The sequence below is a fragment of the Manduca sexta genome, chromosome 20, assembly GCF_014839805.1.
Source record: "Manduca sexta isolate Smith_Timp_Sample1 chromosome 20, JHU_Msex_v1.0, whole genome shotgun sequence".
In the NCBI taxonomy this organism is placed as follows: domain Eukaryota; kingdom Metazoa; phylum Arthropoda; class Insecta; order Lepidoptera; family Sphingidae; genus Manduca; species Manduca sexta.
The window spans coordinates 10226102-10254078 of NC_051134.1; the positions used below are offsets into that span (position 1 = coordinate 10226102).

The 27977-nt window shown below is 36.6% G+C and overlaps 4 protein-coding genes and 2 long non-coding RNA genes across 6 annotated transcripts; 2 read left to right on the forward strand and 4 right to left on the reverse strand.

Annotated features, from left to right (window-relative positions):
- Positions 1 to 711: 711 nt before the first annotated feature.
- On the reverse strand, positions 712 to 2703 carry LOC115440679. The gene is made up of 3 exons (XR_003938391.2): positions 2354 to 2703; positions 1896 to 1972; positions 712 to 944 (listed from the first exon to the last, which is right to left on the reverse strand). It is a non-coding gene; the product is annotated as an uncharacterized LOC115440679 (long non-coding RNA).
- A 2614-nt stretch (positions 2704 to 5317) lies between these two features.
- On the reverse strand, positions 5318 to 8797 carry LOC115440672 (collagenase). The gene is made up of 5 exons (XM_030165083.2): positions 8559 to 8797; positions 7241 to 7505; positions 6984 to 7082; positions 6475 to 6671; positions 5318 to 5490 (listed from the first exon to the last, which is right to left on the reverse strand). The coding sequence occupies exons 1-5, from the start codon at positions 8754 to 8756 to the stop codon at positions 5386 to 5388; spliced, it is 864 nt and encodes a 287-aa protein (XP_030020943.2). The 5' UTR covers positions 8757 to 8797; the 3' UTR covers positions 5318 to 5385.
- Positions 7402 to 8650, forward strand: LOC119189891. Its single transcript, XR_005112659.1, has 3 exons — positions 7402 to 7538; positions 8363 to 8424; positions 8539 to 8650. It is a non-coding gene; the product is annotated as an uncharacterized LOC119189891 (long non-coding RNA).
- A 3311-nt stretch (positions 8798 to 12108) lies between the features above and the next one.
- Positions 12109 to 16232, reverse strand: LOC115440676 (collagenase). Its single transcript, XM_030165087.2, has 5 exons — positions 15992 to 16232; positions 14843 to 15107; positions 14584 to 14682; positions 14088 to 14284; positions 12109 to 12286 (listed from the first exon to the last, which is right to left on the reverse strand). Exons 1-5 carry the CDS (start codon positions 16202 to 16204, stop codon positions 12182 to 12184), a joined length of 879 nt encoding a protein of 292 aa, XP_030020947.2. The 5' UTR covers positions 16205 to 16232; the 3' UTR covers positions 12109 to 12181.
- Positions 16233 to 17856: 1624 nt separating this feature from the next.
- On the reverse strand, positions 17857 to 20243 carry LOC115440671 (collagenase). The gene is made up of 5 exons (XM_030165082.2): positions 20018 to 20243; positions 19377 to 19641; positions 19118 to 19216; positions 18608 to 18804; positions 17857 to 18032 (listed from the first exon to the last, which is right to left on the reverse strand). The coding sequence occupies exons 1-5, from the start codon at positions 20213 to 20215 to the stop codon at positions 17928 to 17930; spliced, it is 864 nt and encodes a 287-aa protein (XP_030020942.1). The 5' UTR covers positions 20216 to 20243; the 3' UTR covers positions 17857 to 17927.
- A 3171-nt stretch (positions 20244 to 23414) lies between these two features.
- On the forward strand, positions 23415 to 26704 carry LOC115440683 (collagenase). The gene is made up of 5 exons (XM_030165092.2): positions 23415 to 23651; positions 23936 to 24200; positions 24416 to 24514; positions 25653 to 25849; positions 26522 to 26704. The coding sequence occupies exons 1-5, from the start codon at positions 23454 to 23456 to the stop codon at positions 26624 to 26626; spliced, it is 864 nt and encodes a 287-aa protein (XP_030020952.2). The 5' UTR covers positions 23415 to 23453; the 3' UTR covers positions 26627 to 26704.
- Positions 26705 to 27977: the final 1273 nt, after the last annotated feature.

The window sequence follows — 27977 nt, forward strand, 5'->3', positions numbered from 1 at the left end:
CTACATATTTTTATGTGTCACTCTGGTCGGTACGAACGCTCGTATTTTCTCTTCATCATACACGGAAAACAACTGCACACATTAAACGCTAAAATAATAGCACAGGAAATCCCCGTACTATGCCCGTGACAAAAGTTGCTAGCTCAGTAAATAATTTCCTACCAAATATATGCATAATAAAAATAATGTAAATAATAAGCAACAGAAAATTATAAGGATTCAATTTATATATAATAAAGATAGAGATTCAAAAATAATAAAGATTAGCTTGAAATCTGTCAAAATCTGCCACTTTTTTGAAACTTCAGCTTAGTCTGCCAGAGTTAAAATTTTGGTGCCAAATCTGCCCAAATGGCAGAAATCTGCCACAAATGGTCACACTGGCCGAGACGTCAATATTTGACAATTGCCAGAAAAATTGCTATCGCTAACTACTTATTTTCTATGAGTGTTGCTATTCACCCTTTTAAATAAACAGGATACTAAAATTATTTTTCTCTTATATCGTTCAAAGCTTCAATAAATTATTAATAAAATACATAACAGGTATGTACATATTGAAAATTTTTACTTATTGTGTTTCTTGGCTGAGAGGAATTTAGGTAGATTTTTTGTTAGTACATGGAGCATACATAATATTTAATTTAAAAATTTTGCTAAGATTCCAGTTTTGTAATACGGAGGTAGGTACATGTAAATAAAAAACCAATACTCATTTAATTCGACCTAGATATTATTAAGTCTGGTAGATAATTTATTTTGTATATAAAACAGAATTTATATAGTATTTTCTGCAGAAATAGGTTCGTGCGTGCCAGTATTTTTTAAAAATAAAAGTATTCAACGATTTTTTTCAACATTTTCTACAGGTCTGAGGAAGCTCTTCTTTCATCATCTTCAGCGTCGGAAGTATAAGTTTTTTAGATCTTGATAATAGAATTATTCTGAAATAGAAAAATAGTATTTAATTAGTAAAGAGTGCAAAATGATAAAATTAATAATTATAATTAATGCTTAGCTGGGCTTTTTGTTCGGACGAAATGATTGGGTGGTTGGGTGAATTTTAATTATTTAGGAAGCAAAGAAAAAAAGTAAAAAAAAATACTAAAGACTACTATTTTTATATATCGGCAAGGCAGTGACCCCATAGCACATGTTGCTAAGTAGAACGGGGTCCAGATAGAGCGTTGACTGATGAAGAGTTTATCCATCATCAGTTGACTTGCCGACATTTTCTATAAAAGCAAAGAAGGAAGAGGTTTAATTAGGCACCCGCTCCAAAATTGGTAACCAGTATAATATAGGTATTGTTAAATATTTTTTTGGTTTTTAGTGGTTTTTGAGGGCAGTATAATTTTTCGTTCCATCTCAAAAATGAACCAATCAGAACAAAGTTTTTTTTTTATATGGTTACAAAATATGACTTAATTTGATTAATTCGGTCTCGGAAAGGAATGCAGATTGAGATAGAGATCGTTTATTAAAAAAGGCTGTTGATGATGCCGGCCTTTTTTAAATCCTTATGTAATACATAGACTCATATTGAAATTAAACTAATTGTTGGATTCTATCGCGGTTTTTTATGTTTTGACCCCCGTGACCATGAAGGCTGCAAAGTCTTCGAAACGTCGAGAGAAAAATAAAATATAAAAAACCGCGATAGAATCTGAAAATTAGTTTAATTTCAATGTCTAACATTCGCGTAAACATAAGAAATCATTATATAGACTGATCCCGGAAAATAATACACTTATGTAGACCACTATAGCCAGTTTACCACCTTGCGTAGGTACGGGTTTCGCTTTGATACAAGTATATGTATGTATTTTTTTAGGTAACTGATTCGTTCGTATTCCTTCTAACGATTCATGAATGTAAAACACGTATATACTTACTATTTCAGGTTTTTATTGTTTGCGATAGACTGCAAACCTGCAAAGTAGGTGATCATATTTTGGTTACACCTTAGCCCCTGTAAAAAAAGAAAAATATTATCATGGTGCGATTGAGTATTCTTTACATTTGTTGAAGGTAAGTAGTCATCAGCATGAGAGGTTGTATACACGGTTTAATTCCTATCAGATGTTCAGTGGTCATCATATTTAATCTTATAAAAAGGTAAATAAAATTTTGACAATGAATTTTGTTCAATTTGCCACTACAAAATTATAATTAAGTCATTACACTGAAATAGTGCCCATTGAAGACAAGGGGCCTTGAGCACTTTTTTAAAAAGGTTTTACTTGACTGCACCAGAAGATGGGAAATGGTTTTGTTTTGGAAAATGAATGGTATTCAATGGACTTTGTCAAAAACTACAAGTGTAAAGAAAATGTATTAAATTGGTACTTACTAAATATGACGATGCTGCTCATACCAGTATTTTGAATTGGATTTTTGCTTGATCCTGTTTCAAAAGGTGAAGTTATTATTTTCTTCAAGAAAGTTTCTCATTTTGTCCAATGGCCATTTTCGTCAGGTTTTTAGGCTCTTTTGGCATAACGATTGTTCCCGTTGACCGTTTAGTGTAGTTTCCATTGAAGCGTTTAACTCCATAATGTTTTGTTATAGCCAATTATCTTGTGTCAATAAAGATATTGTATACAAATTGTAGTTGGAGTCTCTCCCTTCCATTTCTTGCTATGATGGTGTTAATCAGCTAAAGTAATACTTTCAACGATGGTGACATTAATGCACCATTTACAGCGCCCCATGCTTTTTATACATTTTTATAGATACAACGCTATCTAAATACGTTTATCACCAATTTATCTATTTTGGTAAACATCGATAAATCATAACGAATTATGTCAACTGATTTTGTAGACAGGTAGGTACTTGAAATTTTAACGTTTGTACGCTTACGTCTAAAGCCCTAGAGGTAGGCACGTTTCGAACTCACCTAAGTCTTGCATCTTGGGACTTGTAAAACTAAAAATAAATATTACCATAAATTATTTACATTCTAGTTTTTATCATATTCATTATTCTACTATTGATATAAATGTTAAAGTTGGTGAAGAAGTTTAGATATTTGTTAGAAGTACTTACATAATGTAAACTCAAGTGAAAATCGATACAATTGACACCTGACCTGTAAGTTCAACTATTCTTTATTCATTTTTAATTTGTTTTATGTTATTTACAGTAGAAGAGTTAAAAGTAATTCACTTGATGGCAGGTAATCATTGTCGTCTATAATTAATACCTACAATACAAAAATGGATTTATGTGCCGTTAGGGTCTGTTCCACTATTTCTTTTGATTGACAGTGATACGGACTTTTCGTATGAATGCGTGTATGTTTATGAGGTATATAATATGATAGAAATGCATGCGTAGCTTCTTCATTAGATATAAGTTAGCCATTTTATAATAATAAATTATAGCTTTCTTTCATATAATGATTTGTGATGGGATCTTAGTTTTCTTATTGATTTTCGAATTTAATTGTTTGTTGATTTTTATAATGCTATCAAATTATAATCATAATTAATGGTTATCATCAATTTTATCTACTTCATTAATCTTCGACAAATCGTTACGAATTTTCAGGTGGTGTTCTACTTCGGTGGTATTTTATTTGTCATACTTTAATCATACACAGGACTACATTCTGGCCTTGAAGTGTTCGCAAAACAATTAATAAACCTATAATGTTACGAGCCACATTTCCGTTCGATGATGTGGTAGAAGGTAAAGTTATTTCCATATCTTCTTATTCTTCTTCAAGTTATATATGAACCCAATGCTGAGTGTAGGCCTCTTGCAATGCACGCCAGGTTGTTCTGTCTACTGCAGTCCTAATCCAGGGTCATCATGCCACGTGGACCAGGTCATCGGTTTTTGTGACTGTTACTCCCAAACTGGCTATAATTTAATCTTCGACAGCTAGCATGTGGTTTTTTGTCTAATATTTTCCCCATTTGGGCATTGAGTTAGAGATTATCGGTTTCACATTGTAAGGCCTGTTTTCAATTTAATTAGTGCGAGTGTAGGTAATTAGTAATCGCGACTGATTAGTGCAGGTGTGTAGTGCGAGTAGTGTCTAATTTTGTTTATGGGCGGACATTTATAACTCATTTAGATAATATACAACGGCTTCAACTACGTATTCTTAAAACAATAGTTCCACAGAAAATAAAGGAACAATACAGTGATAACAATTATTATGGCTTATTCCACTTTTGTAATATTTTACCAATTCGAGAAAAATTCAACTTTTCTATAATTGTAGATCACGCACAGAACACTGATCTCCAAACAATATCGCAGCACAATAAAAGTACACGGTTAACATTAAAATCACAGTACAAATTACCTCGTTATAACAACCTTTACGGACGTCGTACAGTAAAATATATGGTACCCTACCTATTAAATCAGTTACCCATTGACATAATAAATAAAATTAATTCCGAAAACATAAAAGTAACACTCAAAAAGTATCTCTTAAATAAGATTAAAATATAACATATATTAGACAAAAAGTAAGAATAAAGAAATAAATAAAAAACAAAAATATATATATTTACATATTAAAAAGCAACATGATGTATGGAACCATTTAATGATCCTGTCGGACGTTCCACGAGAACGCATGCATACAGCTACCTACCTGCACTTGATAATTTACAATAACTTATTGGAAATATAAGCAGCTACCCTCGTAGGTCAGCCAATGTAGAAATAAAAGAGGTATATATATATACATATATATATATCCTTAAGGTTACATTAAATTTATTCTTATGTAGTTCCTTTAATATTAACTGCACTTGATTAAATTATAACTCAATTCTTTATTAATGTATTTGTTATATTTAGTAAATTTAGCGGATGACGGATGATGTAGATGTACACAAAAACTTAATCTAGTTTATGCTACATCTTTTGCTATATCAACTATTGTTAAGTGTTATTGATTATAATAAAAATAAATAAATAAATAAGCTGTGTTTAGTAAATTTAGTTGTGAACCGTCGGCCCGCAAGTATGGACGAGCCTCAAAAAGAGCGCTAAACACTAAACATTGCTGTCCAGACGTGTTTAGTGGTAGGCACTCAGCCAGTGAGGGGGAAGGCAGAGCGCGCGGGACGTGGCTACTCGCAGTCTACTCGCAAAAAATAGAACACGCTTTTAATCACTATACTACGCAGGTTACTATACACTCGCACAAATTAATCGGGGACCACACATGTTTGATATTAATCACTTAACTCCTGCACTAATCAAAGTGAAAACAGGCCTGTAGCCACATTGCTTACTCAGGCAATAATTTTTTTATTGGGTATTCAATAAACTAAACACAGTACAATATAATTTAAATTGTTTACTAGTCATAAATTGAACAGGTATTGTTGGTTCCAACTAGTTTTACTGGAGTTACATCTGGCCCCGAATCCAGGGTACGAAGGAGGTGACACGTGCGTAAGCTGCCGGATGTCTCGCCTCGCAGCCACGGTTGGACCCGAAGGACACAATTCCAATCTAAAAAAATACAATATTAATAAAATGGTTATTAATAATATTACAATATGAATAACTGAGCTGGTATTCCTTATACCACACATCATGCAAGGAATCCGTTGTGTGCCTGGTATTGTTAACTGTGTGTGTGTGTTTTTTTCTTATTATACTTTTTTTTGTTGTATTTATGTGTTTGTAGAGAAATAAATGGTTTAAAACATGTCGTGGGGGGGAAACACATTTTTTCCTAATTAGTCATGAGACGATGCAAGCAAGAATAGTGTTAAATATTTAATCAAGTCTCCATTATGATATCAGTTAGAACGTACAATTGATCGATAAGCAAACGCACAGATAAAAATTATTCGTTCTAGGTGTGCTATTTTTTAGACAAAATCAGAACTGAATTTATGGGAATGACATAACCGTACTTAATACATTACATTTTCTATTTTAAAATTAAGACTTTTTTTATGTACATATAATTGATTGTCAATAATTTAAATAATAAAGAACTTAATTGTAATACGTACATACACTTAAATATTCATATTATTATCCACATAATGTTGTAGTGTTGTATGTATTTCGCGCCGGTAAGGCTTAACTAATAAATAAATAAACTAGAATTAATAACAAATGTTGCAAATATGATAATTAATTTATATCCTCCATTATAACTAATTATGGTTTAAATTAGATAATGAGGTTCCATTTCGATCCCTGGACGATTACTTGTAGTCATAAATCTACAAATCCATCACTCGTCATATTATTTATTATCTACCATCAAGTATGTACTTCCACAGTATATCTGTCAGAGTAAATACCTACGTCACATTATTTTCTGATTCATCCTTACACCTGTGACGTCTTCAATATAGAAAATATCATTCCACCAGTCTGAAGAAAAATAGCTGTACTAAATAGTTTTTGTTAAAGCGGAATCTAAATCAGGTCTTCTAAATTAGTGCTTTTCCTTCAATGGAATTCTTCAATACTCACAAGAACTCTTTGTCCTCCGATGGTGGCTGATAGTGGACCACCAGAGTCGCTGCTGCAAACGTTGCCACCGTTGGCCGCTGGGTTCGTGCAGAGATTAGAGTCGATAATATTATTAGGGAAGACACCGCGGCATGCAGCATTAGTGATAACTTGCAGGGTCACGTGGCTCAACACTTGGTTAGGGCTGATTCCTACATCTGTGAATTAAAAGATTTATTTGATTTCAATCTTTATCATCTATCACTTCTTTTATAGATTCGTCTAGTACTTTTCCTTCTATGGAAGTTAGTCAGTTTAATAAGTTCGTTTGTTTAAATTTTAGGGTGCAATAGACAATTAAATTGACTTGTCTTTAATTGGTACTATAATATTACAAATTTTGAAATTTAAATTATTATTGAAAAAAGTAATGTGGAACAAAATTATATTTGAACATCTTGCCAAAAAGGTAAGGCTGATATTATTACTTCTATTCTTAGACTGGCTCAATTTTATACGTTTTAACTTACTGTCACCAACCCTGCCAAAGCCTGCTGCCTGGGCCCATGTTCCAGTGAAATTATTGTTTAGCTGAGCACCAGTAGGTAGATTGATGGGCCGGATCACATCTGAAAAGTTCATTGAATATTAATTATAAGCAAATAAATAATGATAGGCTGTTAGGACTATTTTATGTCACATTTTCATGTCGTATATGCATCATCAGGTTGACGGCGTCTGCGTGGAGTCTTAGACTCAAAGTTTTTGATAATTTTAAAGTACTTACTTGTGAACGTTATTCTATTGAATCTAATCATGGCGACATCATTATTTAAATTCCTTGTATTCCAGTTGGGATGCATGGTCACGTTACTGGTGCGAACTCTAACTCCGCCGCTGAAGAGACGGACAGAGCCAAACACAACTTCGAACTGTCGCGCCTGCACCCACCCGTCGAACCAGCAGTGGGCCGCTGTCACAGCACGAGTGTTGCTGAGCAGTGCTGAACCGCAGACAGATTGGCCACCAGGCACCGCAATCACCAGTCCGCCCTACGTAATGATTAGACGATTGTCAATTTCAAGGTACTTAGGATTCTTATTAACATTGCACACACATCACGCATTTATTCCCGAAGGGGTATGCAGAGGTGCAACCAGGGCTCGCACTTTTCGCAGTGTGTTCCATTCCACGATGTGATAGGGGGCGAGCCTATCGCCATATCGGGTACAAATTCCAGACTCCGGGCTGATACTGCGCAGAAAAACTCAATTATCACTTTGCCCGAGCCAGGATTCGAGCCCCGGACCTCAGAGCGTTGCCGTACCGCGCATGCAGTACAACTACGCCACCGCAAGTAGTCGATTATTAGCATTAGTGAATTTAAATAACCGTTGTATGATCACTTGCTCCCACTTGATACCCCAAAATTAGTATAGTACAACCCTATATTGTCACCGCTTCCATTAAGTATGCTGCTGACGTATTCATAAAATTTTGTATCAATTCGATGTACTATTACTTCGGTGGTATTTCTTAATCATGGGAATTTGAGTTGATGATGCATCATTATATAGTCTGCTGGATAACCAACCTGTCATTTCACCAGTTTACAGGAGGTAATATAGCGTATTTCGCACCTTAAGTATCGTCCCAGTGTAGATCATGATAGACGCGCAACGGTGGAAACAATAGAAATTTTAAGTTTGAAATGTAAATTTAAATAAACATCGATCAAAAAATGAAATTAAAAAGTCTGCTTGTCGACTCCTTAACTGTGTTATAAGTGCCTAGATGATAATATTTTGTGTACCTAGTGATTAATGCAGTCACTTTTTTATTTTCTTTCTAAAGATTTATTTGTCTAGGTTATTAATACAATAATACAATGTTATCTCTCTTATTGCAGTGTCGATTTTAGATGAACCTAGAACATGGAAAAATCGATTGAATAGTGAAGACCAACTGCAGGTATCGACGTTCAATATCCCTTCTTAAATAGATTTACTGCTTTTTTTTCATAGGTGGAAATGATAAGTTAAATACCAAAAAACCTTGTATCTTATCTTGTTTTTTGTGTTTAAGAAAATTCTTGAAGTACTAACCATGTAAGGGTATGCGCCGAGTGCTGCCGGAGAGCCATTGAAGATCCTGCTGCCGTCGAAGTCAGCGGCCTGTTCAGCTTGCCTGATGTGCTCCGCCTCCCTCATGCCCACATTCTTGTGGTAGTACAGCACGGGCTCCTCCGCGGGAAATGCCGACACTGACGCCGCGACCGCGAGTAGCAATATTTCAAGTTTCATCTTCGACTGTTTTATTTACGACAACCATCTTCGCTAAATACTCAGCTTTTATATTGAAATGATATTTATTATCTTGATATTTGTGATAATTGTAAAACTTTAAGCATTTTTTCAGTTAATCAATTCGATTAACTGATTAGTTAATTGGATTAGGGTTTTACCACCATTATTTTAAGAAGTACCTAGACCTTCGTGTCTATTTATAAGTTTAATTACTTGTCATTTTGTCGCAAAGCGGCAGTGTGTAACGAACTGTTATGTACCTTTGTGAACATCATTGAAGTTAATAAAATTGCAGTGGATTATGAAACAAGAACTTCCGAAACTGGCATCGTAGTGACGTGTCATATTAGATAGGTGCTTTTAAACTTACATTTAAACAATAAATTATTATAATGACGTCAAGGTAAGAATATTTCTGTGACGTACATTTTTACTATAAAGTCTTCAAGTATTAGACTGATTTGAGCAGTTATCTTTGACACTCGTATCGTTCGGTTATCTGGTGATAGTCTTTAATATCTTTTTTAATGAAAGTATTAAGTAAGGTATTAAAGATTCTCACCTGTTACATTACCCGCGTAAAATAACGTAATATAGCAGATGTGAAACGCCGACACTTAACGAATTCGGCAGTTGTTGAACATTCTGAAGAGGGCTCCAATTATCTCCGACTAGATAATCCACAAAACAGACTATTACCAGATTATTCGCGAGGCTATTGAAATTAAAACACATCTGAATTTCAATAGCGAAGATGGTTGGAAGCTTGCACAAGCCTGCGAGCCTATTCTATATTTAATCAAATCGGAATTCAAAAGACCGATTCGAGACTATCGAGACTTCGAGATACTGTGAGCTCATTTTGCGCAGATCGGACCGTCAACAGTAAAATTTAAAAAACAAAAGCATTTTATTGTAAAATGTAAGTATATATTGTAATTTTGACTTCTGGATGACCAACACCTTAGTCCGCCCCGTGACCACGAACGGTGCAAAGTCTTCAAAGTTCAAAGTGCTGGTGGGGTTGTCCCGTGTCTGTAGTGCATCAGGTACGTTTGCGGACGGCCGTGTGGATTGCTTTTACATCATAATGCGCAAGAAGAGCTTGTCTCTCGTGAGTGAGCGGGCTAGCTCCAACAGCATTCTCCAAATGATTGCCAGTAAACTGAATTGTTTTTACGTGGCTCGCTGTTGTGCCATTTCACATGGAATGGTGCAGCGGTGCACTAATAATAATTAATATATTTTTATCGTTTAATTTTTATTTTTAATTACTAACATAGTTTTAAGAAAAAAATTATCGTTTACTTATAATATGAGTCCTATGTTATTCAAATAAATAATAATAATAATATATATTATACAGTTTAGCAATGCGTGTGATATTTGCAAGTCTAGCGACGTTAGTTCTACAATTAGTAATACTGGATCGTGGAAGCGAATGTTGTGGGGGTCTACGCCCTACGGGATATATCAATTACTAGATAAAACGGCTTTTATCTATAAGTCGTTAACGCTGTTAAAGATACGGAAAGCTATATGTCATGCTAGCGTTTCTAATTTGCATAAGGCTAAGTACCTACTAGTTGCTGCTTTATTATTTTTACGCTTTCCCCATTATTCATAGACGTTATTTTTCTAAGGAAGGAGCATTGCTGTGATTACGAGCCTGTTTCTCAGCTTTATTTATCTGACACCTTACTTTTTGTTCAGCTTTGTTTATCTGACAGCCAACTAGATTCAAGTTGTATATCAATATTAGCCAATCAAACTGCGAAGGCTGCCATGCCGTCAGCACTGAGAAACCGACTTGTTATCACAGCAATTCTCCGTCCTTAAATAAATAGTACACACATTAAATAAATAACGTCTATGAATAAGGGGGTTAATATACTGAGAAGTATGTAGGCGGACTTAATGCCAAAGGTATTTTTGTAACAAGCGACCTTAGAGTAGAGCAGAGATAAACAAGGCAGGTGCATCTATAAATGATGAAACAAATCATTTTTGTGAGGGTATTTGTGACACGTTTTGCTATATTATGTAAATATTTGTTATAGATCTCTATCGCAAATTGTTACATTTAAATAGTTTTTTATTTCTTTTTTAAGTATTGTAATAGTGTTATCTGTACAATTGATAAACTAAGTACTTGAACATTTTCTATTGTCTTAAAGATTGTGGCTCATGCTGTGATTGCTTATAACCAGAGTTACAATTACGTAAGCTATTATAGCTATAATGTGTAGTTATTATAAGAATTATTGTAAACTCCGTTAGCAATCCTTATCCAATAAATAAATAAATAAATAACACTGAGCATTTGACAGACCGGGGCATTGCAGTTGGAAGTTGGCAACGGGCAGTTGTTCATTGACAGTCGTACCGGTCGTTTGGTTTGTGTAATATTTGTGAAAGTATGTACTCCTATATCTGTAGTCAGTGATACTTATTTTATTTGAAATAAAAATCGCTTCAGTGTCAACTATACCCACTTTTATACATAGGCGATATTAAACTTTATTAAATAGCAGGGGCCGTCCGCCGATAGTGTGGTGACAACTGGGCTGGACAGCAGCGTGGTGAGTGGGTCTCGCGCTATCGTTGACGCTAAGATTGTCCTTCAGTGTGCGGAGTCAGAAGGTCAAAAACAAATCCGAACGGCACAACGCTGGGTCGTAAGGCACGGTGACCTGAGCATAATCGCTCAGTCGCCCCCCGCGAAGGCTGGGTGGTAGTAAAAAGGTACTTTCTCCACGAAACCAAAAAAAAAGGAGTCATACACTGGCTACAATGTCTGCTTCTTGGTGGCCGAGATAGACATTGCGGTGGTACCTACCCAGGCGGACGTTCACATATGAGAGACCTACCACCAATCCCCCCACGAGAGAGAAAAATATACCGAGCTTCTCAATAGAAATAAAAATGCAGTGGTAAGTAAGCCGCGTTCGAACAGTGCCTATTGTCCTTTTCAGTACGGGTGTTATCCCTAAGTCACTCCACACTATTAATAGTCAGCACATCCGGCCCTCAACATATTTGTTATTACAAAAAGCTATTATACTTAATACCTGCCGCTTAAACGTTTTTAACCGTAACGATGCATAGGGTTTGCAATAAGAATAACGCACTTGGCCTTGGCCCGTGCTTCTAGGGACCCTCCATTACGAGGAGAACATATACGTGTAAAATCTATATCTTGATATGGTCAAGTGGAACGATCAACATCATCCACGTTCGTGTTGTCTGTGTTTCTGTATCAACAAACCCATAAGTATTGTTTCACAATGCAAGTTAACAGACTTAAGATGAAGAGACTAGAATTTACGAAGTTATTGAAAGCTGCATAATAAAGAATAATAAGTTTATTACATTTAAGTTACAATTATATGCAAGTTTATTTAAAATAAATTTCAGTCGAATTACAGGTGTCCTCGAATCCAGGGTACGTAGGAGGTGACACGTGCGTATGCGACTGGGTATCTCGCCTGGCAGCCACGACTCGAGCCAAACGACACAATACCAATCTAAAACAATACAATACCAAATGCAATGCGTTGTCGAAAGTGAATAATTTTATTTGACTTTCACGAAACAAACAATCATAGTGTTCAATATTTAATTACGTCAGCATCTTTTGTTACTTCTTGCTTTTTATAAATAACTAGCTTTTTCCCGCGGCTCCACTCGCGTTATAAAGTTTTTCGGGCTAAAGTTTTCCGTTATAAAAGTCACGCTATATATTTCCCCATGAGCTTATGTCCTTCCCAGGCTCTCAAACTGTCTGCATACCAAATTTCATCTTAATACGTTGGGTAGTTTTTGAGTTTAACGCGTTCAGGCAGACAGATGCAGCGGGGGACTTTGTTTTATAGTATACTAGCTTTTGCCCGCGGCCCCGCCCGCGTTATAAAGTTTTTCAGGCTAAAGTTTTCCGTTATAAAAGTAGTAGTTTCCCGGGAGCCTATGTTCTTACCAGGGTCTCAAACTGTCTCCATACCAAATTTCATCTTAATACGTTGGGTAGTTTTGAGTTTAACATGTTCAGACAGACAGATGCAGCGGGGGACTTTGTTTTATAACATATTTTTTAGAACTTTTAAAGTGGAACAATCCCGTCATACATCATTGTTGCATAACTTTAACCGTTTACGCAGCGCAGGCAACGGAAGCTCTCAAAACTTATAAGTTTCCCCGTTTTTGCAACATGTTTCATTACTGCTCCGCTCCTATTGGTCATAGCGTGATGATATATAGCTTATAGCGGTTCACAAATAAAGGGCTATCCAACACAAAACGAATTTTTCAATTGAAACCGGTAGTTCCTGAGATTAGCCATTACTGCTCCGCTTCTATTGGTCATAGCGTGATGATATATGACTTTGAGCACTCCACAAACAAAGGATTATTCAACCCAAAAAGAATTTTTCAGTTCAAATCGGTAGTTCCTGAGATTAGCCATTACTGCTCCGCTCCTATTGGGTATAGCGTGATGATATATAGCCTATAGCACTCCACGAACAAAGAGCTATCCAACGCAAAAATAATTTTTCAATTTTGGACAGGTAGTTCCTGAGATTAGCCATTACTGCTCCGCTCCTATTGGGTATAGCGTGATGATATATAGCCTATAGCACTCCACGAACAAAGGGCTATGCAACGCAAAAAGAATTTTTCAGTTTGGACCGGTATTTCCTGAGATTAGCCATTACTGCTCCGCTCCTATTGGGTATAGCGTGATGATATATAGCCTATAGCACTCCACGAACAAAGGGCTATCCAACGCAAAAAGAATTTTTCGGTTTGGACCGGTAGTTTCTGAGATTAGCGCGTTCAAACAAACAAACAAACAAACAAACTCTTCAGCTTTATATAATAGTATAGATATGGTATGTTAATATAGGCTACTTTTATCCTGGTCATTTGCTTCTATAGGAAATTATGGAATTTAGGTTGGAGTTGGACTTTGGAATGCAGAAAGGCTTTCCACGCGGGCGAAGCTGCAAGCGACATCTAGCTAAATATAAGTTAGGCTTTTTATGTAAATTTTTCGTATGAGCATTATGGATGTATTTTAAATAGGAATCTATGCCATTTCATATTATTATGTACCATTAATTACTTCCATAGCATATTAATGATAGACAAGACGTCACATTATTTTGTGATTTGTCCTTCAAACAGATGTGAGAGGCCTTCCATTTAGCAAATTCCAATTAACCAGATTAAACAAGAATAGCTGCACTAAACAGTTGTTGTTAAAGGAGGGCCCAAAACAGGTCCTATAAATTAGTCAGATGTCGTACAATACAATTCTCTAATACTTACAAGAACTCTTTGTCCCCCAAGATTGGTTGATAGTGGTCCACCAGAGTCGCTGCCGCAAACGTTGCCCCCATTGGCCGCAGGGTTCGTGCACAGATTGGAGTCTAGAATGTTATCAGGGAAGACACTGCGGCATGCATCATTAGTGATAATTTGTAGGGTCACGTGGCTCAGCACTTGGTTCGCAGTAACTGCTGCATCTGTGAATTAAAACATTTATTTCATTTTTATCTTTATCATCATTAAAGAAGTCTTTAACAAGTTAGTTCTATACACTAAACATAAAATGACATAAGACCTAATTTCTTTGAATTTATTCCTTTCAGCAAGTTCGCTTGGGTAGATTTTCACACTGAAGTTGACTTTAAAATTTATTTGTATTACAATCAAAAATGTCTTCGCCTTATTGGATTATGTTTGAAAATCTTGGCAAAAAGCTCAGGCTGATATTATTTCTTCTATTCTACGATTGTTTTAATATTCCTTCGTTATCACTTACTGTCTCTAGTCTTGCCGAAGCCGGCTACCTGAGCCCATGTTCCGGCGAAATTATTATTGAGCTGAGCACCACTAGGCAGGTTAATGGGCTGGATCACATCTGCAAAGTTCGTAAAATATTAATTATAAGCAAATAGATAATGACAGCTCGTTTGCGCTATTTTGTGTCGTATCTTCATGACATATCTGGTTCAACAAGTTGACGACGCCTTCGTGGACCCCTAGACACAAAGGTTTTTGAAAAAGTTTAAAGTACTCACTTGTGAACGTAACCCAATTGAACCTAATCATGGCGACATCATTATTTAAATTTCTTGTATTCCAATTGGGATGCATAATCACGTCATTGGTGCGAATTCTGACTCCCCCGCTGAAGAGACGGACAGAGCCAAACACAACTTCGAACTGTTGCGCCTGCATCCGCCCGTCGTACCAGCAGTGCGCCGCTGTCACAGCACGAGTGTTGGAGAGCAGTGAGGAGCCGCAGACAGATTGGCCACCAGGCACAATAATCACTAGTCCCCCCTAAGTAATATTTAGATTATTTTAAATGTCAAATAGGTATTGGGGATTCGTATTAATATTAATGAATTTAAAAATCCGTTGTGTGATCACTTGCTCCCACCTAATCAAACAATCAAAATTTACCAATTTTGATGCTTTTTTTTAAACTTGATGCAATCGAGATTGTTCAATATAATTATTATGTATTAATATTAATATTATAATCATTCACGCGTTTGGAGCTCATCAGCTTTTTTCTACTTTCTAGGGTCCTATTGATTTGAAATTTCATTTACTATTACTTCGGTGGTATTTCTGACACATAGCAATCTGAACTGATGCTGCAGCATCGTGTAGTTTGCGGGACAACCAAACCGTTATGTCAGCAACTTACAGAGGATAATATAATGTATTTCATTCTTAAAGTATCGTTTTAATAAGTAATGTTATAGATTATGATCGAGATGCCATAGCGGAGGAACTTAAAATTTAAAAAAAAAAATTATATACTTAAATAACGCCCGATGCAAAACAAAAAAAATGCTTGTCGACTCCTTAACTTTGTTATAAATAGATAACAATATTTTTTAATTATCTAGTAATTAATCCGATCACTTTAGTATTTTTTCTATAAAGATTTACATAATGTCTGGGCTATTTAACATTAAATATAATTTTAGCTCTCTTATGGCGGTGTCGATTGTAGATGAACCCAGAGTATAGATAGATCGCTTGAGGAAAATCGATTGAATAGTGAAGACCAACTGCAGGTATCGACGTTCAATATCCCTTCTTAAAGAGATTTACACCTTTTTTTTTCATAGGTGGAAATGATAATTTAAATACCAAAAAACCTTGTTTCTTATCTTGTTTTTTGTTTATAAGAAAATTCTTGAAGTACTAACCATGTAGGGGTAAGCGCCGAGTGCTGCCGGAGAGCCATTGAAGATCCTGCTACCGTCGAAGTCAGCGGCCTGTTCGGCTTGCCTGATGCGCTCCGCCTCCCTCATGCCCACATTCTTGTGGTAGTACAGCACGGGCTCCTCCGCCGGGAGTGCCGACACTGACGCCGCAACCGCGAGTAGTAGTATTCCAAGCTTCATTATCGACTGATTCATTTACGACAACCATCGTCGCTAAATACTCACCTTTTATATTGAAATGATATTTATTATCTCGATATTTGTGATAATTGTAAGACTAAACATTTTTTTCAATTGATTGATGGTTGGATAATTTGATTTTATCACTATTATTTTAGAAGTAGGGTTTTAAGTCGATTTAATGAGTTTAATTACCTATCATTCCGTCGCAAAGCGGCAGTGTGTAAAGAACTGTTATGTACCTTTGTGAACATCATTGAACTAAGTAAAATTACCGCGGATTATGAGACAGGAACTTCTGAATGTGGCATTATAGTGACGAATCATATTAGATAAGAATTGTGTGTTTAAATTTACATTTAAACAATAAATAAGGCTAATTTTAGGATAAGAACATTTCTGTGACGTACATTTTTCAATATAAAAATGTAAAGCTCTCTTCATTTGGCCCCTCATTTCTAAGGATCGTAATTCCGTCCAAGGTCATCAGTACTCTTCTCCACGAGACACGATCTTCGGCTTGGTGCACCGCTACGCTCATTGGCATATTTAGGGAGTTGGCGACCTAGTCCGACCCGCGGTTCGGATTACGCCCTCTTGGTCACTTGCCTTCGAGCTTGCCGGTGAGCACCTACTTCTCCAAATTGTCTGGTTTTCGTCGCAAATTTAATATGAATAAAATATTTTAAAATACGACTAAGACAGACGGAGGATAGCCTCTGTTGACGTTCCAGCTTGAGCTCTCTTAAGATGGATTCATTTGTGCGATGAGCTGTCCATGAGATGCTGAGCATGCGACGCCTGCACCACATTTCGAACGATCAATAGCTTTAAAGGTCCAGGTCTCGGAAACATACAGGAAGACAGAAAAAGCAAAAGTCCGGACCATGAGAATTTTCGTACGGTTGCCGATGTTTCTGTCCCTCCAAACCTTATCGAGCTTTGTCATCGTAGTTTTCGCCATCGCAATGCGTCTACGAATTTCTTTTTCGCAGCTATCGTTGTTGGTAATGAGAAATCCCAGATATTGGAATTCTTGAACTATTTCGTAGTTATGAAGTAGAATCGTGCGCTGATTGGTCGCAGATCGATGAACGGTTATTATCTTGGTCTTGTCGTGGTTTATAGTGAATCAACACAGACGGTGAGTAAACAGCATACGTAATTAAGGTTTAATCGTCCGTGCAGATCTACGAATCAAATTTTTATACTAATCAACTGATAAACTCTTTGAAAAAAATTATTTGAGATTCATATCCAACCAGACCAACAATACATGGGTGACTTACATATTAACACTTACATATATCATTATAATACAACTTACACAATTCCTTATCAACTAATTAAATACAAATAATAAATTAATATTATATACCCATGCCCACACACATATACACTCATACATGCATAATTACGGGCGCAGCTATTATATATATCTAAATATTGACATTATACCCACACAAATTAATGACAGATCAAATATAGACGACGTTGAATAGAACCGAGAACAAAAACCAGCTTGGTCGCTCGGACAATGCGCCCTCGCACCATCAACACTGCGAAGTCCTCGGCTCCCGAACAGTCTATTCAAATTATTGGTTTCACAATGCAAGTGAACAGACTACATGAGGAGATTAGAGTTTACGAAGTTATTGAAACGGGCATAAAAATAATATTTTTATTAGACATAAGTTACAATTAAATGCAAACTTGATTTCCATTAGTTTGAGTCGTATTACAACTGTCCTCGAATCCAGGGAACGAAGGAGGTGACACGTGCGTATCCGACCGGCAGTCTCGCCTGGCAGCCACGGCTCGAGCCAAACGACACAATTCCAATCTAAAAAAATACAACACATAATGAACTGTATTTTCGAGAGTCCATCATTTTTTTTCAGATTTTTCACGAAGCAATGCGAACAATCATATTGTTCATTATTTAATTAAGTTCCTATCTTATCTCACTACTTGCTTCTTATTATCTACCATTCATTACTTGTTGGTGGTAGGATATGTTTTATATCCGTCTGGATAGCAAACACCGTACACAAGGTGTTATACCCAGGATTAGTCTGTGTATATGCGTCAACTGCCAAGATAAATATCTCTCGTCAGTCGAAATTCTATTGGATCCTACTCTACTTACCATCGGGTGATTCCATTTACATAATCACTTTACGTCAGATGCCGTGGGGTCACCGTACACGTATAAAAAAAAACTTCCATAGTATATAGCCAAGACGGCACATCATTTTGTGATGTAGCCCACATACAGATGTGGTCTGCCATATAATAAATTCCATTCAACTGGATTAAACAAGAATAGCTGTATTAAATAGTTGTTATTAAAGAAGGGCTCCGAGCAAGTCCTCCAACTTAGTTGCATATCGTTCAATTGAATTCTTTATTACTTACAAGAACTCTTTGTCCCCCAAGATTGGTTGATAGTGGACCACCAGAATCGCTGCCGCAAACATTGCCTCCGTTGGCGGCAGGGTTCGTGCAGAGATTAGAGTCAACAAGAACATCACGGAAGACATTGTGGCATTCAGAATTTGTGATAACTTGCAAGGTCACGTGACTCAACACTTGGTTTGAGCTAATTGCTGCACCTGCGAATTAATTGAGTTATTCGAATCCAATCTTTATCATCTATCACTTCTTTCACTAGTTCGTCTAATACATTAGACAAGACATAATTTTATTGAATTTAAGAAATTCGTTTGGGTAGTTTTTTTTTTGACGCGGGCGACATTGAAATTCACTTGTTTTTAACTGATACATACAAAATTCGAAATTTATTTGTATTACTATCAATAATGTCTACCCCTTTTTGTATTATATTTGCAATTCCTGGTAAAAAGGATAGTCTGCTATTATTTCTTCTATTCTTAGACTGTCTTAATATTATTCATTTTAACTTACTATCACTAATTTTGCCGAAACCGGCTACCTGAGCCCATGTTCCAACGAAATTATTGTTGAGCTGACTACCACTAGGCAGGTTAATGGGCTGGATCACATCTGTAAAGTTCGTAAAATATTAATTATAAGTAACTAGATAATAGCAGCTCGTTAGCGTTAATTTGTGTCGCATCTTCATGACATATCTGGTTCAACAAGTTGACGATGCCTTCGCCGACTTCTAGACCCAAAGGTTTTTGAAAAAGTTTAAAGTACTCACTTGTGAACGTAATCCAATTGAATCTAATCATAGCGATGTCATTATTTAAATTCCTTGTATTCCAATTGGGATGCATGATCACGTCATTGGTGCGAATTCTGACTCCCCCGCTGAAGAGACGGACAGAGCCAAACACAACTTCGAACTGTTGCGCCTGCATCCATCCGTCGTACCAGCAGTGCGCCGCTGTCACAGCACGAGTGTTGGTGAGCAGTGAGGAGCCACAGACAGATCGTCCGCCTGGCACCATAATCACCAGTCCCCCCTATGTAATAAATAGATGATTTTCAATTTCAAATAGGTAATGGGGTGCCAGTGAGTAGTGTTAGATAGAATATGATCGAGGTGCCATGGAGGAGTGATGAAATTTAAAAAATTTCAAACCTAAAATAAATAATATATTTAAATAACCCTGATTCAAAAATAAATAAAAATATATCCTTTTAGACTCCTAAACTTTGTTATAAGTTCCTAAATAATAATACTCTAAGTACCTACTAATGAATCCAATCACGTATTTATTTCCTTTTAAGAGGTTTGGTTATCTGGGCTTTTTAAATACTAAATTTAATTATTGCTCTTATTGCGGTGTCGATTGTAGGTGAACTTAGAGCATAGAAAGATCGCTTGAAGAAACTTACCATGTAGGGGAATGCGCCGAGTGCTGCCGGAGAGCCATTGAAGATCCTGCTACCGTCGAAGTCAGCGGCCTGTTCAGCTTGCCTGATGCGCTCCGCCTCCCTCATGCCCACATTCTTGTGGTAGTACAGCACGGGCTCCTCCGCGGGGAGTGTCGATACTGACGCCGAGACCGCGAGTAGTAGTATTCCAAGTTTCATCTTCGACTGATTTATTTACGACAACCATCGTCACTAAATACTCACCTTTTATATTGTAATAATATTTATTATCTCGTTATTTGTGATAATTATAAGACTATGCGCATTATTCCAATTTAGCGATACGATTGATCTATAATTTAGATTGAGGATTACACCATCATTATATTTTAATTAGCACTTCGCGTCTATTTGATGAGTTTAAAAATCATGCTAGTATGCTATACTTATGTTTGCGTCGCAAAGCGGCGGTGTGCAGTGAACTGTTATGTACTGTTCCACTAAAACCAGGCCGTTAACTTGTAAGAAATGAAGTCGATTGGCAATCTACTGTTTAGTTATAATATGACTCGTGAAATTGTTATATCACGGATTTGACAATATACCTTCGACATATAAAAACAAACAAAAAAAATATACTAAAATAATATTTAACGTTTTCAATTGATCACATTATACGGATTATTTTAATTATAACGTTGTAGTTGGCGGTTTCGCCCCCGCAGACACACTTTACTCCTACAAAAACCCCTTAATCACTGTAGTGTTCAAGACTAGCGCATTTACTTAAAAAATTTAAGTTCCTATATTTGAGTTTGTGTAATATTTTATATGCAATAGAAACTAGTACGGAGAAAAATATTTTGTGACATCAACATCAGAATTGGTTGAAAAATAATATTTAAAGAATTAATTAAAAATAAAAAAAATAATAATAACTTTTATTTTGAATTCCTTTTAGACTGATCATATTGTATTTCGTACGATGCCACCGCTTAAGTTAATTGTTGTGTGTATTTGTAATAGGGCTTTAAGCTCACCTTGTTTTTTTTTGTAGCATGATCTAATATTTGTTTAGTCTATAGTCTGTAACTGTACCTAATAAATAAAGGAAATATAATTGAAATTTTGTTGTGAGCAAAAGTGGGGCGTTTTTTTTTTCTTTGTTGTTGCCGAAGGCAGACGTGCTAACCTGCCGCTGCCGCAACAAAGAAAAGATAACAGCCCGCCTGTTGGTGTGTGGTTACTGTTGCCCATGGACGTCGGCAGTCCCAGGGGCACAGCCAAGACGCTGCCTACCATGAAAAACTTTTGTTAAATCTCGTTAGAGGAAGGACAAGTCATAACGCTGAAGAAACACCGTGGGAGGAAGTTCGTGTGGTGGGGTTATCACGTTATCTCTTTCTCATGCTCGTAGAAATATGACCGGTAATACACGGTGACGTCACAGTTTGCCATTAATGTTATTGGACCATTAAACTTTCATCAAATTTCGAAGCTTTTGAAAATTGTTTTTCCGTTATATTTTGGATGAGATACATTTTTGATAAATGTATTTTTATAATTAATTCACTACCCTATTCGAAACAATGAGCAAAGCTATAATTACGGGGCAGTTGAAACTAGACCCTAATGGAAGCAAACTTAAACATGGCGCATTAAACATTCTAAATTAAATATAAACCTTGTATGAAGCGATTCGGTAAGTTGATTAACTATTGAAATAAGTGTCCATTAATTATATTTATCAGCAAAAAATTACACGTATTATCTTCATAGTGCAGATTGAATTTCCAATTCGTAATAAATCTTGCAGTGTAACGCAATTCATGTCCATGCCATTCATGTTTAATGATTTTTTATATTTACGCGAATATTGACGCGACCATCGATGAGTTATGAGTCCTTTCATGACCTGAAAGCTGTAAAGTCTTAAGAAAATTATAATATAAAAAAACCGAGATTAAATCCGTAAAATAGTTTTATTTGAATTATAATAATAATAATATCAGCCTTGTATTATATGCTGTCCCACTGCTGGGTTTGGGCCTCCTCTACTACTGAGATGGATTAGGCCTTAGTCCACCACGCCGGCCTAGTGCGGATCAGTATTTTTATTTGAATGCCATTCATATTTGTACCGTTCACAATTTACTCTACAAATTTGAATTTACTAGATTAAAGGGACAGTTATCTATTACTCGATAATGCTATTTAGATACCAGCTGTAATCTCCTTGTCGTGTTTACTTTCATATCAATGTTTCCGTAAGTTGGCACCTGCCTATGAAATATTATTACCCACATCCATATTTGCTTAAATCTGTGTTGTTGACCCATTGTAATGCAGTATTGCTCTTGATACTTGAGTAATAATATATTGATACTTGTATAGACGAGTGCGATGTTCAATTAATAATAATAATTTATTCCGGTCCTATAAAATTCTGTTCCACTGTCCCGGTCTGCGCATGTCCAGTTAATTAGCTGGACAATTTATCTAACACTAGCTTTTGCTTACAGTTTCGCCGGGATAGAAAGTGCCTGTTTCCTTTTCAGGCTGTCAAACTACTGCCATACCCCCCCCCCCACTTCCGAGGAAATTCTTGTGCGTTCAGTCTCCGCACCGAATGTACGCCCGTGAGGGGGATCTTTGTCGCGGCCCTAGGCGCATAGTTAACTGTGTATACCTCATGGTTGTCAATTCACATTGAGGCCTACAAGGGCTTGCGAACATTTCCTGATCTCCTTCTCTTCTCTCATCCTAAGAGGTTTCCTTACCCTTCTCTCACACTTCCTTCCCAGATATCCCCTCCCGGTTTTCCTTCAGGGCCTTGAAGTCGGTAAGCCGGGGATTCCTATTCACAGGATGCCCCCGGTGCTGACTGCGGGGTCCGATACCCAAAAAAAAAACTATTTCCACACTGAACACCATCGAAATCTGTTGGGTTGTTTTTGATTTTATCGCTTGCAGATAGGCAAACGCATGCGACGGAGGATTTTGTTTTAAATATAGTTTTCAAATCTTTTTATGAGGAACAATTATTAGTAAATCAATATTAGATGTACTTTACCTTTTTTTGGGTAAAAAATAAGGAAACTTAAAAGTTTAGTATAAAATCGCAGTTTAGTTTAGTTTATTAGTTAGTAGTAAGTTAAGTTGTAAAAAAATTTACAACTTAACTTACTACTAACTTAAACTTAAACTGTTAGACGAGACATAATAAATCAGTAAAACACAATCTTCACACTAATTTACACCCATATTAATCTCGAGAACCGGTCACATAGGCGAAAAAGAATTATGATAATACTAAATTCAATGATAAAAATGATTTCAAAGTATATGGGGCTTTCAATTGTAATCAATTTAAAAACGATAATGAAAATTTTTAGATTAAATTACTGGTATATAAAGTAAATGGAGCAAGACCAATATTTAGTCATAATCTATCAAAATGAAACTCGCAATACTGTTAGTAGTAGCAGCGGTGTCAGTATCGGCACTCCCCGCGGAGGAGCCTATACTGTACTACCACAAGAATGTGGGCATGAGGGAGGCAGAACGCATCAGGCAACTCGAACAAGCCGCTGACTTCGACGGTAGCAGGATCTTCAATGGCTCTCCGGCAGCACTCGGCGCATACCCCCATATGGTAAGTACACGTCAGATTCTTTGGACAAACGCTACATATTGAAATTTATATTCAGCCTCAGATACATTTAATTGTTGATAGAGTTTCAAACGGTGCAAGTGATCCATAACTTCCTGTACTTCAGCAGACGCAAATGATGGAAGAATATTTAAATTCACCAAATGCTCAGAGTAAAATTAAAACATTTACATCGTTTCGATCAATACTATCGACTGTTACGTGGCCCGTCCTGGTAACTAACTGAAAATCGAATGGTCTTCATAAGTAAAATATTTATGATACAGGGTGGATTGGTAATTGCATTGCCAGTTGGTCAGTCCGTCTGCGGCTCCGCACTGCTCAGTAATACTCGCGCTGTGACAGCGGCCCACTGCTGGTATGACGGATGGGTTCAAGCGACCAGGTTCACTGTAGTGTTTGGTTCCATTCGCCTCTTCACTGGTGGACTGAGGATAGAAACCAACAATGTGGTCATGCACCCCGACTGGAATACAAGGAATCTAAATAATGACATCGCGATGATCAGGCTGAGCTGGGTGACATATACAAGTGAGATAGCAACATAATTTTTTATTCATTACTTTTGGTGTTAAAGAAGTATGCACTCCTGTCGAAATCATTGATCCAATCTAATATTATCAATTTAGTCTTGTTCATCATGATATAGTTAGGAAATCATTGGTCCAATCTAAAATGTCAATTCAGTATTTTCATCATAATATTGTTATGTTAGTTCGAATGCAAAATATACTCTACATTTACAGATGTGATCCGCCCCATTAACCTGCCAAGTGGTTCTTTGCTGAACAACAATTTCGCCGGATCATGGGCTCAAGTTGCCGGATTTGGCAGGACTGGCGACAGTAAGTATATTATATATTTTATGATTTACTATATTCTTGTAAAGAATAATCTTGGTGTCACTGTTTAGATCAAGCATAGTGCATACAGCCTAGAAGTATCTCCAGAAGCACGAAGTTTTGCAAAATAGTACTATAACATACGAGTAATTAGAAAGGTTTTTCGAGTGGATGAATTGATGATTATTTTTTTAATCTTCCAATGTAGTAAAGTTTTAGTGCAAAACCGGTCTTTATAAATAAACTAAAAAATCTTCGAAACAATGATTTATGCAAATTTGTAAATACACGTAGATTGTGCGTGTTCACTACAAAATCATAGCCGATATAACGTGGGTGAATATGTTAGATAAATTATCGAATTGATTTTATATAGTGAACTAGCTTTTGCTCGCGGCTTCGCCCGCGTGAAGGTGTTTTCCAGGATAAAATTCCACTGTTTGATAAAAGTCTTGCTACATATTTTCCCGGTACTTATAGGTTCAAACTAATTTTATCCCCAATCTATAATTTCAGTTCAATCAGTCGAAAATCTAAGAACATTTATACAAACTTTCATCCCCTATTTTATCCCCTTAAGGGTAGAATTTATCAAAATCCTTTCTTAGGGGATGCCTACGTCATAGTAGCTTTATGCATGTAAAGTCTTAGCCCGATCCGTCCAATGGTTTGGGCTGTTCCTTGATATATCACTGTCAGTCACCTTTGAGTTATATATTATATTAACAACTGAAGTTAGCTAAAATTGAGTTTCTCGAAGTCGACCACTATTTATGTACTATGTATTTTGAGACTATGCAATTTTGTCGCGTTCGCGATTCACTTTCACTTTTGTTGAGTTTCAGAACGCAATATTAGATCCTCCAACGCGCACGCGAATTTGAACTTTATGCAGCGGTAATAAATTACAAATTGACTCTCCATTTTATTTAGAAAACGTTTGTATGGGAAATAGAAAAATGCTGTTTTGAGGATTTTCCCGGCAATTATTCGAATTTTTCTCACCTTTTAAACCTTCCCTAGACCTCCACGAATAATTCAAGACCAAGATAAGATAAATCCGTTCAGCCGTTCTCGAGTTTTAGCGAGACTAACGAACAGCAATTCATTTTTATATATATAGATATTGCTTGAATTATAGATGTCGGTATCGCATCAACTCAATTCCTGAGCCATATCACGCTCCAAGTGATCACCAACGCCGTGTGTCGCATGTCCTACCCGTTCTCTGTTATCGCCTCAACGCTCTGCGCGGCCGCGGCGCCCAACGGGGGCAACATCTGCAGCAGTGACTCTGGCGGGCCGCTGTCAATGGCCATTAACGGACAGCAAGTACTCGTAAGTACATTCTGATGTCTTCATACTCCAGACGCTATAACCTTTTTTTTGTCGCGGAGAAAGTACCTAATAATTGCCGCCGAGCCTTCATGGGGGGCGACTGAGCGGTTATATTGGAATAACCGTGCCTTACGGCCCGGCGTTGAGCCGCCCGGATTTGATGGTGACCTTCAGGCAACTGCCAGGCTGAGTCCCTAACACTGTACGCATCCTACGCATGGCCTACCAACTAAAACTCCGCGTTGGCCCTCTTCGGCGCATTTGGGACGGCTGCGGGCTTCCTCCGACGGAAGTGTCTAGGTCTTCGTCTACCTGCGCAGACACCACAACCTGTGATCGATGTTATGTACAATGGCTAGCATATTTATAATTGAGCGAGGTGGTAAAATCTACTATATGAATACGAACTAAATATTTCCAACTTCTAATATTGTATTGTAATATTGCGTTCCGTCCAAGTCCGATAACTGCTTGCTTATTTTTTGCATACTTTCCAAACTATCAAGTAATCTTATGTACCCCCAGCACAGGATTACCCATAAAGCAACAATGGACCATTGACGACGTTTATTGGTAAACATGAGAACTGGTTAAGGAATTTACTTGATTACTTGCGCTGTTCTCCTAGCATCATAAACCTACCTATCAACTCATGTCTCTTTTGGTCTTCAGATCGGAGTGGTGTCATTCGGGTCAGCGAGAGGCTGCGAGGGTGGGCAACCAAGTGGCTACGCGCGTGTCACATCGTTTGTGCCTTGGATTCAGTCACAACTATAATCAAACTGGAAATTATAAGGGATCATAGCGAGCAATCGTTTTGTTATTGTGTTGATTTAATAAATAATATTAACGAGACAATGTGTTTTGTTTATTGGTAATAGACCTACTATTTTACGTGGTATAATGCTATCTGGGGAATTTATAACACAAATGTAAAGTGTAATACGAACATTTACCATTAATTCACCTTCAATATAAATAGTAATTTAATAAAATCAAATATTTACAATGACTCTCAGTAGTAGAGGAGGCCGTGCCCAACAGTGGGACAGTATGTTATACAGGGCTGATATTATTATTATATTATTATTTACAATGAAATCCAAAATCTTAATTAGTCAAAATATTATTATTGCAAGCATTTTACTGGGAAATTAGATGGTGCTTAACTTTGCAAAAAAAAAAACTTGCATAATGCGATTTTGTATCTGTCAAAATAAATTTCCATCCATAATATACAAAATACACAATTTATTATCTTTATCTCGGTTGTTTGACTTTTATAAATAATGATATTACATAGTTAATTGCATAATGAAAATGTCCCTAGAATTTGTAGATTACATGCATCAGCACAAAGTAAAGTTTATCATGATAGGGTGCTATCATGCATAGTGCTTGCTATCCAATGGAGTGCAAAAATATTAGCAACGTCTTATTTACGTTTTAATTTTTAAATCCATCTTTTAAGATCGTTGTTAGTTAAGAACTATCTATACATATAAAAATGAATCCCTATTTCCCTTGGTCACGCCATCACGCGTGAACGGCTGGACCGACTTGACAATTTTTTTTGTTGTGTTTGTTATTGTCAGGAGAAGGTTCTTATGAAAGACAAAAATCAAAAAATTTGCGCGGAAACTTAGAAAATTTAAGAAAACTTAATGAAAATATTAATTTTATATAACTGTCAATTATTGGAAACAACTGTCAGCGATTGACATATCATAGTTAAGACGGGACAACGACTGTCGGGTCAACTAGTTAATAATAATTTCAAATTCAACTTCAGAAAACCTACAATCTAGTCGTGGATAGGGGTAGGTTATACCTCGACGCAAGGCTTAGGGGAGCGCAAGCTAATCGCACGGCAAAAAAAGCAAAAACTATGCACCCAATTTTTATGTGCCCCGCCTAATTGCTGAGACGAATGTCCGCAGGTTCAAAATCTAAGGGTACACACCTCTGATTTTTCTTAAATTATGTGTGTATTCTTTGTGAATTATCGCTTGCTTTAGCGGTGAAGGAAAACGTGATGATACCTGCATACCTGATTAGTTCTCAATAGGAATTTTGAGGGTGTGTGAAGTCTACCAATCCGCACTAGGCGAGCGCGGTGGACTTAGGT

Coding starts and splice junctions, on each gene's coding strand:
- LOC115440683 (XM_030165092.2), top strand. CDS start 23,454: ATGAAACTCGCAATACTGTTAGTAGTAGCAGCGGTGTCAGTATCGGCA. Junction 24,201..24,415: donor GAGCTGGGTGACATATACAA/GTGAGATAGCAA, acceptor CTACATTTACAG/ATGTGATCCGCCCCATTAAC. Junction 25,850..26,521: donor TTAACGGACAGCAAGTACTC/GTAAGTACATTC, acceptor TTTGGTCTTCAG/ATCGGAGTGGTGTCATTCGG.
- LOC115440672 (XM_030165083.2), bottom strand. CDS start 8,756: ATGAAACTTGAAATATTGCTACTCGCGGTCGCGGCGTCAGTGTCGGCA. Junction 6,672..6,983: donor CTTTGGCAGGGTTGGTGACA/GTAAGTTAAAAC, acceptor TTTAATTCACAG/ATGTAGGAATCAGCCCTAAC. Junction 5,491..6,474: donor TCGGAGGACAAAGAGTTCTT/GTGAGTATTGAA, acceptor GTATTTTTTTAG/ATTGGAATTGTGTCCTTCGG.
- LOC115440671 (XM_030165082.2), bottom strand. CDS start 20,215: ATGAAACTTGGAATACTACTACTCGCGGTCTCGGCGTCAGTATCGACA. Junction 18,805..19,117: donor TTTCGGCAAAATTAGTGATA/GTAAGTTAAAAT, acceptor ATTAATTCGCAG/GTGCAGCAATTAGCTCAAAC. Junction 18,033..18,607: donor TTGGGGGACAAAGAGTTCTT/GTAAGTAATAAA, acceptor GTATTTTTTTAG/ATTGGAATTGTGTCGTTTGG.
- LOC115440676 (XM_030165087.2), bottom strand. CDS start 16,204: ATGAATCAGTCGATAATGAAGCTTGGAATACTACTACTCGCGGTTGCG. Junction 15,108..15,991: donor TCGGCGCTTACCCCTACATG/GTTAGTACTTCA, acceptor AATATTACTTAG/GGGGGACTAGTGATTATTGT. Junction 12,287..14,087: donor TTGGGGGACAAAGAGTTCTT/GTAAGTATTAGA, acceptor GTATTGTTTTAG/ATTGGTATTGTGTCGTTTGG.